General features: G+C 40.6%; 1 protein-coding gene across 1 annotated transcript; it reads right to left on the reverse strand.

Annotated features, from left to right (window-relative positions):
- Positions 1–981: 981 nt before the first annotated feature.
- On the reverse strand, positions 982–12,303 carry LOC140227214 (uncharacterized). Its single transcript, XM_072307641.1, has 9 exons — positions 12,209–12,303; positions 9,922–9,977; positions 8,942–9,077; positions 8,099–8,530; positions 7,260–7,431; positions 6,177–6,246; positions 5,388–5,447; positions 3,112–3,302; positions 982–1,671 (listed from the first exon to the last, which is right to left on the reverse strand). The coding sequence occupies exons 1-9, from the start codon at positions 12,219–12,221 to the stop codon at positions 1,461–1,463; spliced, it is 1,341 nt and encodes a 446-aa protein (XP_072163742.1). The 5' UTR covers positions 12,222–12,303; the 3' UTR covers positions 982–1,460.
- Between the last annotated feature and the right edge of the window lie 5,933 nt (positions 12,304–18,236).

Consider the following 18,236-nt stretch of genomic DNA (forward strand, 5'->3'; position numbering starts at 1 on the left):
TCCTTGTTTTTCAACTTTTGTTTTTTTCTTTGTTTTTTCATTGGAAATTGTCACTGACCACTTTCCTACCATAATTAGCAGAAAATTAATCAATGAAAGTGATTAATTGTAAAAATAATCAGGTTTTTATGACTTTCATGACAGAGCACTGTTTTCCATAGGAAATGTACACAAAATCACAAAATTGTGCCCATTTTGGGGTGACATTCCGTTACAAAAATGGGCGTGGCTTCGCAAAAGTTTGCGCGGACGTTGCAAATTCGGTCTCAAAAGTTGCGCGAGACTTGAAACAAACAAAGTCAAGAAGCCTTGCGACGAGGCCTTCTCGCGTTACAGAATTATAGCGCGAAACGTCGAGGGCGGCGGATTCGGCCCTCCCCCGGCCCTTTTAGGGTTAAAGTTACCATATTCTGTCTTACTGCCATTGAGATTAGCTATTAGAATTTCTGTAAACAAACAATTATTGCAACTACTTAACTGTAATTCAAGTTTAAAAGTATACAGGTTTGAAAATCCCTCCAGTATGAAAGTAGGCTAAGAAACACATATAATATTCTTCTTTTCCCTCGGCGCCTAACAAGCACACCATTGTTCTTTGTCCTCTCTCTGTGAAGATACAGTGCAATGTGTGTTTCTCTCCTTGGTTTGAACAAAACAGTAAAAAAACAAAAACAAAACAAAACAAAAAAACAAACACACACACACACACACACACACACAGATCTTTCCCATTGGCCATTAGACATGTGTCCTAAAATAAAGAATTAAAACAAAACATTGGCAGACAATGAGATTAACCTGACGTTGGCAAACATTTGCTTGTTTATATACGTACACACACACATACACACACTCACACAGGCACACACACATGCACACTCACATTCACACTCACACGCAGACACACAAAGTAAATGGAACGCTAAGACTACATAATGTGTTCTCTCATGACATGCTGGGTATTACTGAGACCTGTATAACTGTAACATAAATTGGCACAACAGTGCTGTTTGAACACACACAATGGGTGGGGCCTAGAAGACAGCTAGTAGACTGATAAAATGCTGTGCCGCACTTCATCTCACACCCAAAGAGAGAAGAAATTGTGCCTGTAGTAATATTGGACGACCAGAACACCGGCAGCACGTGTTTGCCAACAGGAGAAATCTTGTGAACATTTGGGTCCTGTTTCTATAGAGACGTTTAGCCATGCTCGCCAGCACACATCCAGGCGAATATTTGCAGCCCCTTGGAAGCAAACGACCGCTACAGCAATTACTCTCTCTTACAGCTTATACGGCAAGAGGCAAGCCATCGCACCTTTTATACGTGAGTGATGAGGGCATGAATCATGGGTCTGTACGGATTGGAAGATTCCACCCCCAATTGTTTTAAGCACAACTGTACACATCAAATCCTGGTTCCTGAGTGCTGAAAGTCAAAGAAGGACTGGCTCGCTATCATAGGGCCAGCCAGGGGTGAGATTGTATTGATTCCTTATTCCTGTCACCGTAGTCGTATAGGAGCTCCTCCCCCTCGTCGATGTCCTGCTTTGCCACGAGAATCAGGTGCGGCCGCTCCTTGATGTCGACGAGTTTGGTGCAGCAGTTGCCGTGGCGGCTGTGGTTCAGGAGTCGCCCCAGTCGGCCCGATTCTATCGTGGCATCAACGCTATAATGGATGGGAGAATATCACAAATGACACTTTGTGAGAGTAACATACGGGACGCAGAACTTTTCTTATGCCTTTGAATTGTGCATAAGTCCGCTAACAATGTTTTAGCAGCAACAATCCCCTATTCGGTTACGCGTTACTGAAGAAGCTTTTGCATCTACATTTCCCACTGCCTGCCGAAAGAAGAATCTAGCCATTCCATTGGTTAAACTAAATGGCTGGCACTTTCTCTTTCCTCATGAATAATAATCACAGCCATAGATCTCAAACGGGCCCTCCCCCCCATGCTGATGCATTTAGAGTGAGCTCACTTAATTATTTGTGACTGTCGGTGCTAACAACTAACAGCAAGAAAGCCCTTGAAAAAGGCTAGCAACAGAATGGCCTAATACCACACATACTAGTCCACCTTGCTTAAGTCAACCTCACATAAGTCGAATAATCGTCTAAGTCGAAGGTCTTTTCAGGTCCTCTTCTCTCTATATTCTATTGACTTTAAAGTGAAAACAAAGCTGTTAAGGGCTTGAAAACCCGTCTGGCACCATTTCATATTTGCTTGCAATATATTGAAAGAGTCTACAAAGAAACTTGTTACCTGGCTGACGCAGTTTGCCGGAATGATGAGTCGTTTTGGAGTATTTTGAGAATAATAATAAAAGTCGGAAAACCGACTTTTATTCCAGGAGGCTCCAGACTAACACGGTCTCAGGGAGAACTCGACCTTATTTCGGACAATTTACACGCAGTTCGTGATCGCCATATTCTACTGTATAATACCAAATGAGGCCTAACTGAACAGACAGGAAAGTGCTAATCCTGTACAAAACAAATGGACAGCGCGCGGTCCTCAAGCCTATACGCACATCACCTCAAGTTGCTGAGACAGATGCGCGGTCTTTGAAGTTTTTGTTGTTGTTTATCAAGCATCTTTGATTGTTTTTAGAGGTGCTTAATAGGCGCACACTAATTCTGCATGCGCGCTAAAACAACTCGGACCATTACTGCGAGTAGCCAGAACGCGAAGCGCTACAACGTAGTTCATCCAGGCTGCTCCCATAGTACAACACTGTACAATCCAGAGGGACAACCACTACAACTCAGCCCGCCGTCAAAGCGAGGCCGAGTTAAACCAGAGTCCGAGTTTAGCCTGACCCCGTTCGGGTAAGTTCTGAGACTGAACCTTTTTGGTTTATATTTCGCATTTTTGTCGTTACCCATCGAATATCTTGTTATTACAGCTTTATTCCTCACATTTCCTAGGCATACGTTCACATTTGGGATCGAAATTTGACAACTTTTGCAGGCGTACCAGAACTTTGTTTGGTATTAAGCCCTCATATAAGTCGAATTTTCTATAAGTCGAAGCTATTTCTTAAGTCCAAATAAGATTCGATGTAGGCAAGGTTGACAGGGGAAATTCTGGCCAGCTAGACTTACCAGTAGCTTCTGTTCTTGTGCTCAAAGTAGTACATGTAGCACCCGGTCTCAGGATCCCCCTGGTACTTAGCCTCCCGCTGTCTGGCCTCTGGCATGCTGATGAGGTCCCCGTAGTACTCCACCACAAAGTCGCCTCTCTTGAACGGCTTGGTAGAGATGACCCCACGACCTTTGCCAATCATTTCTTCCACCTAGGGTGATTAGACATATGCATGGAAAGAGGCGACAAAAGCATGTCATATGAATTTTTATCTACACTGTATCTACTATCTCTGACAACTGTAAATAAAAGTAATACTGTATGAAGATATCACAAAATGTGTGGATATTCATCTTTGATCTGTGCTGAAAAACTACATACTACAGTATACATCGCATAATCTGGACAGGTTGGGAGTAGCAAACACGGCCCCTTTAACCCTAATCAGGCTGGGCTTTTTTGGCTATGCTATATCGGGGGGGATTCCGCCCCCCTTTCAGATCTCGCCTATGGAACGCGCGATCGTGCCGAAAATCAGCACACGCAACGCCCGCGACGTATTCTATCAAAATGTATGGTTGCTTTCTCCGAAAAATTTTTCTTATATTTTATATTAATTAATTATTGTAATTTATGCATAAAATCAGTTTTTGGCTCTAAATCACTTATTTATGCTCCAATTAAGCTAATTTCTTTTTAAAAATGTTTCTTGTATCATTCTTCTGAGACATAGGATAAAAAAAAATCTGTATCGAAATTAATTTCTTATGTATTTTATTGTTTTTTTAATTTCTTATGTATTTCTTTGTTTTTTGACCTTTTGTTTTTGTTTGTTTTTTGGCCAAAATTTGTCACAGACATTTTTCAAAGCATTATTATGCTAAAATAAATTAATTTCGGCCATTCTAAGTGAAGATATGAATTTTTATGTGAATTAATTGAAAAAACACAATTTGCATCGGATTCGTACACAAAATCACGTTTTGGAGCAATTTTGGGGTTGACAAATTTTTTTCGAATGGGCGTCGCGTCAAAACGGTACGCACGGGCGCAACAATTTGGGTCTCAAAAGTTGTGCAATACTTGAAAGAAAAAAGTCATGAAACATCGCGGCGGGAGCTTATCGCGTTGCGAAGATATTGCGCGAAATGTCGGGGGGGGGGGGGCGGATTCCGCCCCCCCCCCCCCCCCAGCCTGATTAGGGTTAAGCGGGGTGCCCGATTTCGCGATGAGCACTCACCATACACTAACGGCATACGACATGTACATGTAGTGCACACACACACACGCACACACACACACATGCATACTGACGTACTGTAAATGTACAACGTGTACATGAATACACAACCACGCTACCCCTCAGCGCGACCCTCTAGCTCTCCCTGCACATGGCTTTGCTTACATGTAGGGGAGAAGAATGTTCGCGAAAGCATGTGTTTCGCAATGGCATGGATACTTATACACAGCGCTTTCGTGGCTATGCATGCATGTACGTGTATTTGATGGACGGAGGTCAAAACACAACAGTCCGAAGCTTGCTTTGTAAGTTCTATGTAAACGACAACTGATAGGGAATCTTTGAAAGATTGTTGTGGTATTTTGGTAGATTTTTTTGTGTAAAATATCAACAAAATCAAAGATCGCTTGAAGAAAAATTGTCCCGTTTATCAGAGGTTCCCACCCGATTATCCAGTGAAAATAACATGCATTGGAAATGTTTCTGGGAATCGTATGTCATTTAAGCGAGGTTCCCGATTATCAGATGCCTGATTATGCGATGATTCTTCACTGCTTCCTGGAAAGACAGAGGAAAGTTACGGGCTGTATGCAACTAAAATTCATTGGATATCATCATTATTGGGACCCTCAGAGTTTTCGTTCCAAGGTGGGTAATATTTCATGTACAGTAGCGCTTTTAATATGCATCATAGGTATGGAAAAACTTGAGTGGCCATATTGTGTGTGTGTGTGTGTGTGTGAGAGTGTGTGCTTTGAACTACAGGAAAGAAGGAAAGCCTGTACCATGAACTACATGTAAGTGCCACTATCACAATTACTGCATGCTTGAACTTGGTTGACAAGGTATATTTTGTACCTTCCACTCTCAAAAGCTCATCAACTTGGAGTCTGGATATGATTTTTAGCTTTTGGTGCAGATGTCCCCTTTTCTGCCTAAAATATGCTAATACTGCACTAGTGCAGCACACTCAAGACATTTTCTTCTCTCTCTAGTCTTTCTTGACTGTCAACTTTTTCCCTCCCTCCCTCCTTTCATACACTATCAACTTCTCACCTTCAGACCATCCTCTCTGTTTGACAGAATGGCATCCTCGAGGGCTTCCTTCTTTTCAGCCTGGGTGTGTGATGAGAAAAAGAATGGAATAATGATAGATGTATGGAATGATATGATAGACAGACAGATAAATAGATATAGATAGATAGATAGATAGAAAGATGGACAGACAGACAAGTAAATAACAGTGATAGCACTTGCAATGATGATACCAAGTCTACCATTACTACTGCTAATACTTTTGCAACTAGTACTGCAACTTGATACTACGACTGTTACTACTTCTACTACTGCTGCTACTACTACTGCCGCTGCTACTACTACTACTACTTGACTACTACTTGACTACTAGTACTACTACTACTACTACTACTACTACTACTACTACTACTACTACTACTACTACTACTACTACTACTACTACTACTACTACTACTACTACTACTATTACTTCCACAACCATGAAGTAAAAAAAAAAACAAAATAAACAAACTTGAAAATCACTTGAAGAGTGCAGACCTCTACCAAGCAGTTCATTTCCTCCCACACTGTGATTTCCACCTTTAAAAAAAAAATTCCTGGATCCAAATGGTGAGCTGGATCATGTGTTCCTTGTGTCATAATAACTTCTTCTGAGAAGTCCATCAAAATCCTTTCATAACTTGTACAGGAGTTATCTTGCAAAAGCAGCAGAAAAACAAACAAACAAACACTGGGAAAAACATAACCTCCTTGGTGGAGGCCTTGGGTGGAGATAACAAAACAGGGTGATTGTCCTTTCACACTGACCTCAAGCTCTGATTTACATCTCCGGTCACTCCTTCGGACTGGGAAGAAATCCTTCATAGTTTTTTCACACCTGATAAAGCAAAAGAAATGCAAAGTCAATCAATGTTCACTTTAAATGCAGTGATGGCAATTTCATTAGGATTTACAGCACAAGGTTCTCAGCTTCAAAAGCATATTGTACATGAAGACTTTGGATATCATTCTGTTACAGTGCACTTCTACTGTAACAAACTTGGTTATAATAAAATTCTTGATACAATGAAGTAAAAATTCAGGTCCTAAGATAATCATCTATACATCCGCCTACACTTTACTGTCCGGTTATAATGAAATTTCAATATAATGAAAGAAAGCAACAAGTTCCAACGACTTCGTTATAATGGGAGTGCACTGCACTATGCAGCTAAATGTCATGTTGAGTGTAACCACTCCTATTTGCAAAGTAGCATGTAAAGACTACTAGTAAATTCATTACATGACATTTGATTATACTTTGCACAATAATGCAAAGTCTGAAAAAGGTAACTACAGGTAGAAGAGGAACTGAGCATCTAAAATATGAGATGTTCTTGTTTTTTTTTTTTTTTTTTTTTTTTTTTTTTTTTTGAAAATAGGAGGCAGCTTGAAGAAGTCAAGTCACTATAATTGCTTTATCAGTTATTTTACAAATTCTAGCCCTCTCACTCTGGCCCTCTCTCCAGACAAGCTTCTACAAATTTGATTTTGTTGTGTTTACTTACACTGATGTTGAAGGTTGTTACATCAGAAAACACAATATCATACCTACAGTGCACTCCCGTTATGCAGAACACTGTATTGTAAAACTAGCAATTTTTTGCATGAATGAAATTTTCGCAAGGAGCCAAGATTCGTGAAAGTAAAATGCATGTGAAAGTTTTTGTCTACACAATGCAATGAATGCCAGTACAAAGCTGTAGATCATTGTGGTAGGAAATTCACAAAAGTTCCATGCCGCGAAAAAGGCCGTCATCTCCAATCTACGAAAGTTTCACACTGTGAATATTTCTGGTTTTACAGTATTCCATACTGTAAATATCATGATGCCCTTCACTATCCCCTTACTTTTGAGTTGATGGCACCTTCGGAGTTCCAGACTTGGTGCCGGCCTTCCTTCCTCTGCGACCTCGTCGTGACTTCTTGGGCCCTGTTTCTGTTTGACTAGACACGGGCGATTCCACTGTATCGCCAAATTTCCTTTGCCGCCTAGAATCCTTGCCTGTGTCGTTTTTTGTTGCTGAAAGAAAACAGTTCATATTACCACATTTTATGAGAAATAAACCAATTTTTAACACACTATATCAAAAAGTTGCGTACACATATGGAAAGAGCTTATGTGAAGAAATACATTTCAAGTTCAAAACAGCAGATATTTACAATTCCTTGAGCTATATATGATATGGCCCTTTCACAATACATTCATACATATCCCTATCAAGTTTTCAAAGGAGAAGATATGAAATCAAAGTTTTCTTACTGATTTTGCTGTTAATGCACTGATACAATATCAACAGTGGCGGGATGATGTTCAGAAAAAAAAAAGAAGATAAGGAAACGATAAGGAAAGTGGGTTTCTTCAAATTCTGCATCTCGATCATTCAGGATCATGCTTCTCAAATATGTGATGTCACTATGGCATGTGTTGTTCGTTTGTTTTATCAGTCAAGTATCACTCACTGGTTCTCACAGTTTCTCATTAGAAACAGTCTCTTCCTGATGCTGCTCAATAAAAAAAATTAACAAACACACAAACAAAGCAAAAACTAGGACACTTTGTTCTTCACTACAAATGGAAAATCAGATTTTGGCCCCCTATGTGCAACGCACATTGTACGTGGAGAATCTATGGAGGTTGAACATTCCATTAGTGGCTGTAGAAGAATGTAAACAGAAGCTCACTTCACCTGATTGCACTGTGACCGACTGGACATTGTCGGGCGAAAAGTTGATGGCCTTTCGGGCCGATGTCCTTCGGGCTGGATGTGGTGAGTTGACGGAGGGACTCGGTTGTTCGCCTCCTCCTTCCCCAGCCTCCCCAGTCGGCAGGGAGACCGACTGGACATTGTCGGCGAAAAATTTGTTGGCTTTTCGGGGCGACCTCCTTGGGGCCGGACGTGGTGAGTCGATGGAGGAACCCAGCTGTTCGCCTCCTCCTTCCCCGACGTCCCCAGCCAGCTGGGAGACAGAATCATCACCCAGGGAAGCCACTTCCTCAATGGGGTATTGCAGAGTCACATCCGAGGAAGGGGATTGGCAACGGTCGGGCGGTGCGGGGGTTTTGGTGGGGGTGCTGTCTGGTGTCGGCAAACCTGGTACAACTTCTGCGCAGGTGGATACTGGCGGCACAAGCATTGCGGTGAAGAAGACCAATTGTGTGCAATGCATGCAAATGATATCTCATCAGAAACATAACACAAACAGGATTTGTGTTTATTATTTTGTTCCTTTATTGGCTCCTTAAAACACCAGAAAAACTACTTAAATGCATAAACAAGGAAGCCAATTTATGCCTCAATAAATCTGCTGAACACAGAATGCCAAGCCATAATAGAGAAAATCATATCAGGCACATTACTTATCATCCTGGCTAATACAATGGGGATTTAGATGAAAAAACAAAAAAACAAAACCCAACAACAAACAAGCAAAACATTTGATAAAACTGAATTCACTTTTCCAGGCTTTTTATACCATCCACGGATAGAATAACTGGAGAAGGTGGCAAGAAGGGATTTACATACACTCACTACCAATATTTGCTCCTGGGTTGATCAGGTCAGATGTTTGCTTGTCAGGGGAATTCTCAAGTGGGCCTTCAATGGCAGGCAAATACTTGGTGATCTTAGCATCATCGAGCTTTGGAGATGAGGCAGCCACCGCAGCCTGCATGAAACACAAAAGTGATACACTTGCATGCACAACTTGTCGAAGCTGGGGATCCTTCATTCAAATGGCTTCTCACTTGATGATTATACATGTATCACAACATCACATCAGCAATCAAGAGGTGAACTTAAATATTCCTAGCTAGACAACAACAAGCAACAAACACTGACTTTGAATGAGATGTAAGCCAACTGTCTCTAAATACCTGTCAGTTATATGACAAATGTCTAAGCAGGGAAATGGTGTACAATTGTAGATCAAAAACAAAGCTTCAGACCAAAAGCGTGGCATGATATATAATCTTGGCATTGCCGCTGAACTTGCACATGCCCTCATACACCATTGCGAATACATGTCAAATGCATACATGTCAATGTATGCATTGAATGTATTGTATGCAAATATGTCAATGTTGGTAAAATGTAGAAGGACAACCATCGTCTTCAGTGAGACAAAATAGATCTTACGATATACAGTGTACAGAGAAAGACTTTGCTACTTAGACCACCAAGTACATCTTCACTGCACCTCACATTTCAGAAGAGATCTCTGATAATCATCAATTCATGGCTAAACGTATATACTGTTCGGTAAAAGTACAAATAAAAAAAAAAGTGCCAGGATGAATTACATCAAAAACTATATACTACATGTATACAATCAATTGTTAGCACCTATCTTATTTCTAGTCAAATTGATTACTGATAACAATCATTTAGCAAATTAATGCAGCTTTAAACTTCATCTGGATTCTCATAAATTTCAATATTTATTGAAATGCAATGTTTACAAGCAAAAATAATGCATAAAAATTGAGCGATACACATTTCCAATCACTCACTTGTTGCTTCACATTGGACCTTTTGCCTGAATTTCCATGACGACCCCTGTTGTTACCTACAAAAAGACAATACAAGATAACAATAAAAGAGAAAAGAAATACCGGTACAAGTATTGGTTTTAAAATGCTTGCTCACAAAAGAAATATCAGTATGGGAAACCTGCTCATAAGGTTCCCTCCTCCTCATGAGCACCCTGGCCATGCTCATAAGGCCCTCGGGGTGAGATACTCATAAGGCCCTTGGGGTGAGATGCTCATAAGGCCCTCGGGGTGAGATGCTCATGAGGCCCTTGGGGTGAGATGCTCATAAGGCCCTTGGGGTGAGATGCTCATAAGGTCCTTGGGGTGAGATGCTCATAAGGCCCTCGCGGTGAGATGCTCATAAGGCCCTTGGGGTGAGATGCTCATAAGGCCCTCGGGGTGAGATGCTCATGAGGCCCTTGGGGTGAGATGCTCATAAGGCCCTTGGGGTGAGATGCTCATAAGGCCCTCGGGGTGAGATGCTCATGAGGCCCCCTTTCACTTCTCATTCATCTCACATCTGACAACATAAATTGTTGCAAGTTTGCATGGGGATTTCTTGTTGCACACATACACGTGTATAACCCACTCTCCATGATAAAAAGAAGAAAAAAAATCTTACTTCTGTCTGCACTTTTTGACAAAAATAAAGTTACAATGATGTGCAGCCACCCATCAAAGCATGGGCGCCAATGACTCATGAGTTCGCTTACTGCGGGCTGCTGCTCCTATCAGCCTGATCCGACTCAAACTTTTTGGTGCTTTTTTCTGCAGCTCTCACTTCTCCACACACAAATCAGCCCTGCCCGTAAAACTAAAGATTGACATCATTTTACAAATAAATATTCATATCTAAGAGAAAATTACAATCAGAACTAACCTGATCTTGTGCATATATTCCAAATTACTGCACACTTATAGAGTACCTGTACCCCTGTGTAGGTGGGTACTCAAGTTTGTCAGCAAAGTAAATCACTTTGTAGACTGTATTACAGGATCACTTTCTTTGTGAATTCCCCCATCCAGCAGCCTTTGGGTGCCTTTCATGCAAGTGTCCGGTGGCATCCAGCGCAGACAGTGTGCAAACCATGCAATTCGATATAACAATGCTTTGTACAGTTCAAATCTCCTCCTGTGTTAACTATACACAGCCCAGTCGCTGTTAAAGTAGCTCAACAGCGTCTGGTCGGGCTACTCCTGTGTACGCACACACTCACTCTAAAAATCCCACACCACATGGCTTGCACGCTGTCTGCGCTGGCACTTGCATAGCCCGACCAGACGCTGTAAGTACACTGTGTCGCGACGTACCTACATTGTGTACGTACAGCAACTGGGCTGTGTATAGTTAGCACTTGCATGAAAGGCGCCCACAAACATCATGATAAAGGCTGCTGGCCTGGCGCTGGTCTGGCCTGGTGCTGGTGGACAGCAGAACTCATGAAGAAAGTGAACTCATGAACTCAGACTGACTCTCTTGAAAACAGGATCTTTTCTTGAGATTTGGCTAGATTGATTTGAAAGACTAAACACCCTAACTAGACTGCTTTCACTGCACTGTAGCTGTAACTGTAAAGACCTCCTAACCATACACATATGCCATAGTAAATTTAATTACGCTGCATCTATTTTAAGTAAATTAACACTCTAGCAGGTTACTACTAGTACTACCAGGAGATCTGGGTCTTTTTTTTTTTCTCAATCAAGATTTTTTAAGAACACTAACCTGAGTAGACTAGATCTAGACGATCAAACTCTGTTTATGATTGCTAGTGTTGCCATAAAATTATTGTATTCTAACGCTACCGCTACCGGCAGTGGTCTAGAAACTCAGTCTCGTCTCAAGCCGGGTGGTCTAGAAACTTTTGTTAACGTTATAACGTTAGAAAAAGCTATATTTCCAGCATTTATATTTAACATGACCTTATCTATCTTCTTTAAGATTAAAATGGGGAAAATGTCAGCTGTAGCTAATGAGGGAGCGATATAAACGAAAATTGTTCTCGCAGCGCAGAATTGCAGAACATGACAGTATTGACACTCGTCGTCGTAAAGCAAACAGGCATATGAATGCCCACTAACACAATTTACCACATATGGGACCTGCGAGCAACGGCTGCCCGCAGCGCAGACGTGTAACAACAGCTTGCAGCCACAAGAACAAGAGATTTCTACCAACTAAATAGATGTGTAGAATTTAGCAGAAAAGAATTCTAGTACAAATGCCTCACAATATACTAAGAGGTAGCTTTATACAAGTACTTACGTTTCCGCGGCATGATGGCGTGTTTGACTGATTGGAATTTGATGAAACGACCACTTCATATCCTGCACTCACGGGTGACACGCCGATGATGTTTTGCGTTTGGATTTTGAAGTTAAAGGTCCACTGTGCTGGTCTCTGATTGGTCGGAAAAGCAAAATTGTCATTCTTCGAGCCTGACCTGACAGACGATCCAGGGCAGTGCGTCTGCGCGTTACGACGTCTCACGGAAGAACGCCTGCCTGGCGTACTGTCTCTCAAAATTCCCCGACAGAAAAGGATACCATGAATTCCGGGTAGACAATAAGGGAGTTCATGGTTAGCTCATGTCTCATTTGACCCTTACACCTGTGACAGAGTATTTTTTGTTGAAGCATGCCACCTTTGTAATCAATGTCAATGAAATGCGTGTGCAGCTTTTGTTAAACATTATTGATGAATCACTTTCACCTGTGCGTTCTAAAAAGGTGAAACACACAACTTAACATTCCAAATCCTCATTTGCCTGAGGATTATTTTCGTTTGAAAGTCAATGGCAAATATACAAACATTCTCATTTGACCTTTATTTTGCACAGAAGCAAATCGCAACCGTGAACTCCCTTGTTATGGGAATTTAGCAAATGGAGAAAGCTTGGTGGAGAAAAAAAAAGTCTTAGTGAAAGGAATGAAGAAAGTAGGGGCAAGTTGGTCACACGTTTCTATTTGTATCACGAGTTCAAATGACTCGATCTACACATTCTATTAATGATCAAAAGTGGGAAATGTTTTTTGAAATGCCTAGTATATTTGAGTATGACCAGGGAGCTAGCCATATTCTCTCACCTCCCTGGTAAAATTATAAACATTCGTTATTCCGAAACGCACAATTCCGTGTAAGGGCTGTTCTTTAATCCGAAATGTCCAAAAAAACAAAAAACAAAAACAAAAACAAAAACAAAAACAAAAACAAAACAAAACAAAACAAAACAAAACAAAACCCTCGAACATAAAAAAGGTGGGTACTAATGAACCTCGAAATTACAAACCTTGAGTTCATCTTCGGATTACCGAACCCTTGTGAATAAGGATACATTCTGTCCTCCAAATGACGAACCATATCCATTTTATTTTAACACACATTTCTTACATTTCTGTGTAGATCATCAACGGACGCATTGCGAGTCCATACACGTCAAGTGCTCATTTAGGCCTCTATAAAGATCTGAGAGGAACCAGATAACCCGGAAAGTTATTGGGTGTATTATCATAACAGTATGTGCATTCAGTTTTTGACCTAAACCAAGTGCGGTCATATCCTGGGCCCCTGTATGATATCGGGGGTTTAAAAGTTTCGGTCTGCAATGATTGAAACTGCTTTGACAAATAGTCTTTCAGATTTTACCATTTTAGTTACTGTTGTTGTAACTGCAATTCTTGCAAATTATAACTGCGGACTTGGTAATTGAACTGACCTCTTAATGAAACGGCCCTCGGCTATACCCTCGATCCCTTTAATCGCCCGCATTCCAATATTCCCGCGCACTGATGACGTTGTCTGAATTTGGGCATGCGCAAATGTCAACCGGCCCATTTGCTTAGAAGTTCTGCATTGTGACGTCAGCAACCTAGAAACAATGAAGCAGTTTTGATACACACTTTACGCTCCTATGATCTTCACTGTGTTTAACTCTTTCATTGAGTGCACTTCGGCTGGAGCAATACTTTGTTTCAATTTTCGTATTTTTGCGACTTTTGGACGGTTCTTTTTCATCTACCATCTCAGAATCAACTATACTGTATTATAGCTGACGACAAGATCTGAGTGAGTTGTTTACGTTATTTTTACCATGAAAATTTACAAAGAAGTGAACAGTTGAAATGGGATGTTGGGTCGATGTTTTCAGTCAGTGATATTGTTTTCGTGTGTGTACCTTGACCTGCGTGCGTGACCGTATATGTTGTGGAAACTGAAAAAAAGTGACTACTAGTGTATAACCATATCGTGGAATGAATGTAGTACATGTACAGTCGCTTATGAATTGCTGTGTTTTCATCCTCTTATACCACACCTATGCAAATCAAAAGAAAAACAATGAGAGCAGAACTACAAACCATGAAACTTATAGGAAAGCAGTCAAATATAACAGCAAAATAATATGACATTATATGTATGTTAGCGCCGTATGACGCAACAGAATTTCCGACATGAAGTTCAATTCTGAATGAAACTGGCCCACCTCTGACATTCATTTCCTTTATTTGCTGATTGCTATCCAGAACAGAAACATATTCATCATTGCCCCCCCCCCCACCCCTTCCAACCTAACACAGACGTAATCCCTGTACGAACGTACTTTATTCCAGCAATATGGAAGATTTTCCACTAATCCCAGCAAGCGGCAGTAATGCCGCACAGGGCGCGCGGAGACTCCGGCGCGCGAACAGGACGATGACCTCATCCCGGCGAGAAGACCTTCGCACTGTTGAGTCGGAGAACGACAACGACGTTGTCGCCAAGGCTGTCAAGCAAGTCTTGCAGAAAACTTTCGGTTGGACGAACCCGTTCGATCCCTCCAACGAGGACTCCATCCTCGATGCGGACGACCAGGCGAGAGACGTCGAAAACTCCGAGCAGGTGATGACGATGAATTTTTTCTATCATTATTCTTTACAATGATATATTCTCACACATATTCACACATACATACATATACGTACACCCTCACATATAAATACAAGTACATGCATATGAATAGGCCTATACACACATAGCACACAAAACACCCATGCTTACTATAGACAATAGATTGTTAATGCTCAAGTTATTATTTTTTTTTTTTATAGTTTCAAGTCGTTTCATCGTACATGTAATGCAGTGTTTGCAATGTATTGCTATCTGTGATGATTATTTTTCTCAAAATCGAATTCGATCTTCAAAAAATTTTCATCTTTATTGTATCCAGTGGAATCGCACTTGTTTTTTAGTTGTCCAGTCGGGTACTTTTGGGTTTATAAAAGAGAATTTCTTGGGCATTACAATGAATTTTCTACCATTCCTTATATGCTGAATTATGTGTTCACTGTATATGAATAAACGTCTCTTAAAACTTTCAAACAAAGAAGTATAATAATAAACATTACGATAGATTGAATGCTAAAACAGCCTTTTTGATCTGATGTCTTCTTAATTTTCCTCAGTTGTAATGATTTGAAATATATTATTAATTTACAAGTATATTTCGGAGGCGCTTGATATAGTTGAACTGTGTTTATCATTGATATCAGTGCCTGGTGATAGCAGAAGTCGTACCCAATGATGATGATGATGATAATGATGATGATGATAATGATAATAATGATGATAATAATAATAATAATAATAATAATAATAATAATGATAAAAATGATAATGATGATAATAATAATGATAATTATACTAATGATAATAATTAACAACAATGATGATGATAATTATTATTATTATCATCATTATTATCATTAATTTATTCGCAAATCTATTAATCGATTATGTCTACCTGTCTCTAGCTATTATATTCACATATTAGTCTCTATATCAGTGAAAATCAGGATTATGAAATGGTAATTACCATTTTTGTCCTGTCACAGCTGCCGCATTCTAATTCTCGTTATGTTTTTCTCTTTTTCTGATATATGGAAGAACATTTATGTGGTGAAAATATTTTCAGCTGTGTTTCAGACCACACGAAGAGATGCTGCTTATATACTGCCGATTATCATCCTTCAGGTTTTTTTTTTTAATCTGCATATTGTCAAATTTATTCGTAATGGTCTGAAATAATGGATTGTGACGTGTTTGTGCTTAACACCCCTCAATACAAGCAGGACGCCCCAGTCTCGGTGGAAGAAGCTGCTTACACCTCCACCCCCATCAGCCCCGCCCCGCAGGACCCACCACCATCCCGCATGGACATGGTCGTTCAGATGATGACGGCCAAACCTAGTGTCCCGCCATCGACCATCAGCAGCGTGGTCGCCTCGGAGGAGAGGGAAGATAACGATAGCGACGACGACGAGGATGCGGTTGCCAAGACAACGGGCAGATCCCCGCGTGCCGAGTCTCATGCTATCGCTGCTGGCCCCGCCTTAGACCTCCGGGTTTGTAAGCGGGTATGCACCTCTACCGCCACCACACAAACCATCTTGGAGGTGTGAATTTGTTCATTTACATTTACTATATCATTTATTACATAGAATTATTATCACTATTATTGTTGTTGTTACTACTATTTTTACTATCATCATAATCATTGTGATTACTTTCATCATTACTTTGAATCATTTTCTTCATTACTTTTACTCCTCCTATAAACTTCTGCTCGTAATTGCACCAGTTAGAGTGATAGCAGCCAGTGGTAGCAACAGTAATAAGTGTAGCAGCAGTATAGTAGTAGTAGTCGTAGTAGTAGAAGTAGTAGTCGTAGTAGCAGTAGTAGTAGCAGTAGTAGTAGTAGTCGTAGTAGCAGTAGTAATAGTAGTAGTAGTATAAGTTTCAGGCAACATGATAATTCATGATGTGCAATTTATATTAAGCATATAGAGGAAACGTGAATTATGTGATTGATAGAATAGTTCTCGTAGCCGACAGAAGTCAGTGCGTCTTATGTTAAATTCCCTTCTGTGCGAAATGCTTCATTATAAAGCTCACTAAAACGTGTTTATTTCAATCTCTCTGTCAACAGGCCGGTGAATCCAACTCTTTTCAACTCGAGAAGAAGATCAAAGAACTTCAGGAACAACTGGAGGTATTTAAGCCACGCTTCTATGCACATCTTCTTAAAATACATGAGAACCAATGATAGGATCACACAGGTAGGTGTCATTTTGAAAACACCAGCCAATCTTGAAGCCATTAAAAACAAAGACAGAGGAAACAAAAACATAACCGGCCATATTACTCACACAAGAAAGATATTCGGTGTAGGCCCATTGACCATTCAAGATTCCGCCATCATAATCATACGGATGGTTAATCAACACCTTTGAATGAAGTTCTGCAGTTAAATGTAACTGTTCATTAGGGATATAAAAAACCTCGAAGATTATAAACCATTTGTGTTACTTACAACAAAGAGATTTTACACCCTGTAAAATTCTCTTTGGTTAATTCTATAATATACCGTGTGTAAAACTTTGCGAAAGGATCTACGTGAGCTGGAGAAAGCCGCCCGGGTCGTCACCCGTTTACCGGATGACGTTTCCCCGAGAGATCTGGCGAAGGACCTCCTGAGCACCTCGGACGAGCAGCAACAGGAAATCAATCGGCTTCGGGGAGTTCTTCACGAAACCACTAAGGAGAAGCTGCGGAAAGATGCCCAGCTACAGGTGAGAAGTTCTCGATTGTTTTAAGAGCATCAACATCGTTGCTGTCGCAAAAACTATTGTTGCCATCTTGATGTCTTCTCGTTATCATCATCGTGTTTGATAGCATTATCATCATAACCGTCGTCTTCATTGTCACCGTTATTGATAAAGGAGAATTCCGGCTGCTTTTCAGACTTTTACATTCCAACAACTGTAAATTGACTACACTGAGCTTCCAGAGGATGAAAATTCATAGTGATTGGGATAGGGAATAAAAAAGTGTTCAAAATTTATAACAAATCACAATACGGAACAATGGTAATGACACAGCAACTTCATGAGTGGGTCTCAAGGAAACAGAACACAAGAAGAAAGCAAACATTGAATTCTACACAGGTGACCTTGTTAAGCAAGCAGTATTGTAATGGAATATATTGCTACGTCGGCCTCCTCCTCATGCATTCTTACGGGGAAGCTGCTATCTTGTTCAGAGACACCACGTATTGGTTTCTCTGCCCAAGGATCACAACTGATATTACAAATCTATGCACGGAGCTATCGATTTATGTAGGGCCTACTACATGATGTGAAATTATGGAAATCGCCTGGACTTCCCCTTTAACGTCAATGTCTCCATCAACAATTCGTGTCCCATCACTGTAGTTACAATCATCTGTGTTCATTACGATGATGATGCTGGTGTTAAT

The sequence above is a fragment of the Diadema setosum genome, chromosome 4 (genome assembly GCF_964275005.1).
Source record: "Diadema setosum chromosome 4, eeDiaSeto1, whole genome shotgun sequence".
Taxonomy (NCBI): domain Eukaryota; kingdom Metazoa; phylum Echinodermata; class Echinoidea; order Diadematoida; family Diadematidae; genus Diadema; species Diadema setosum.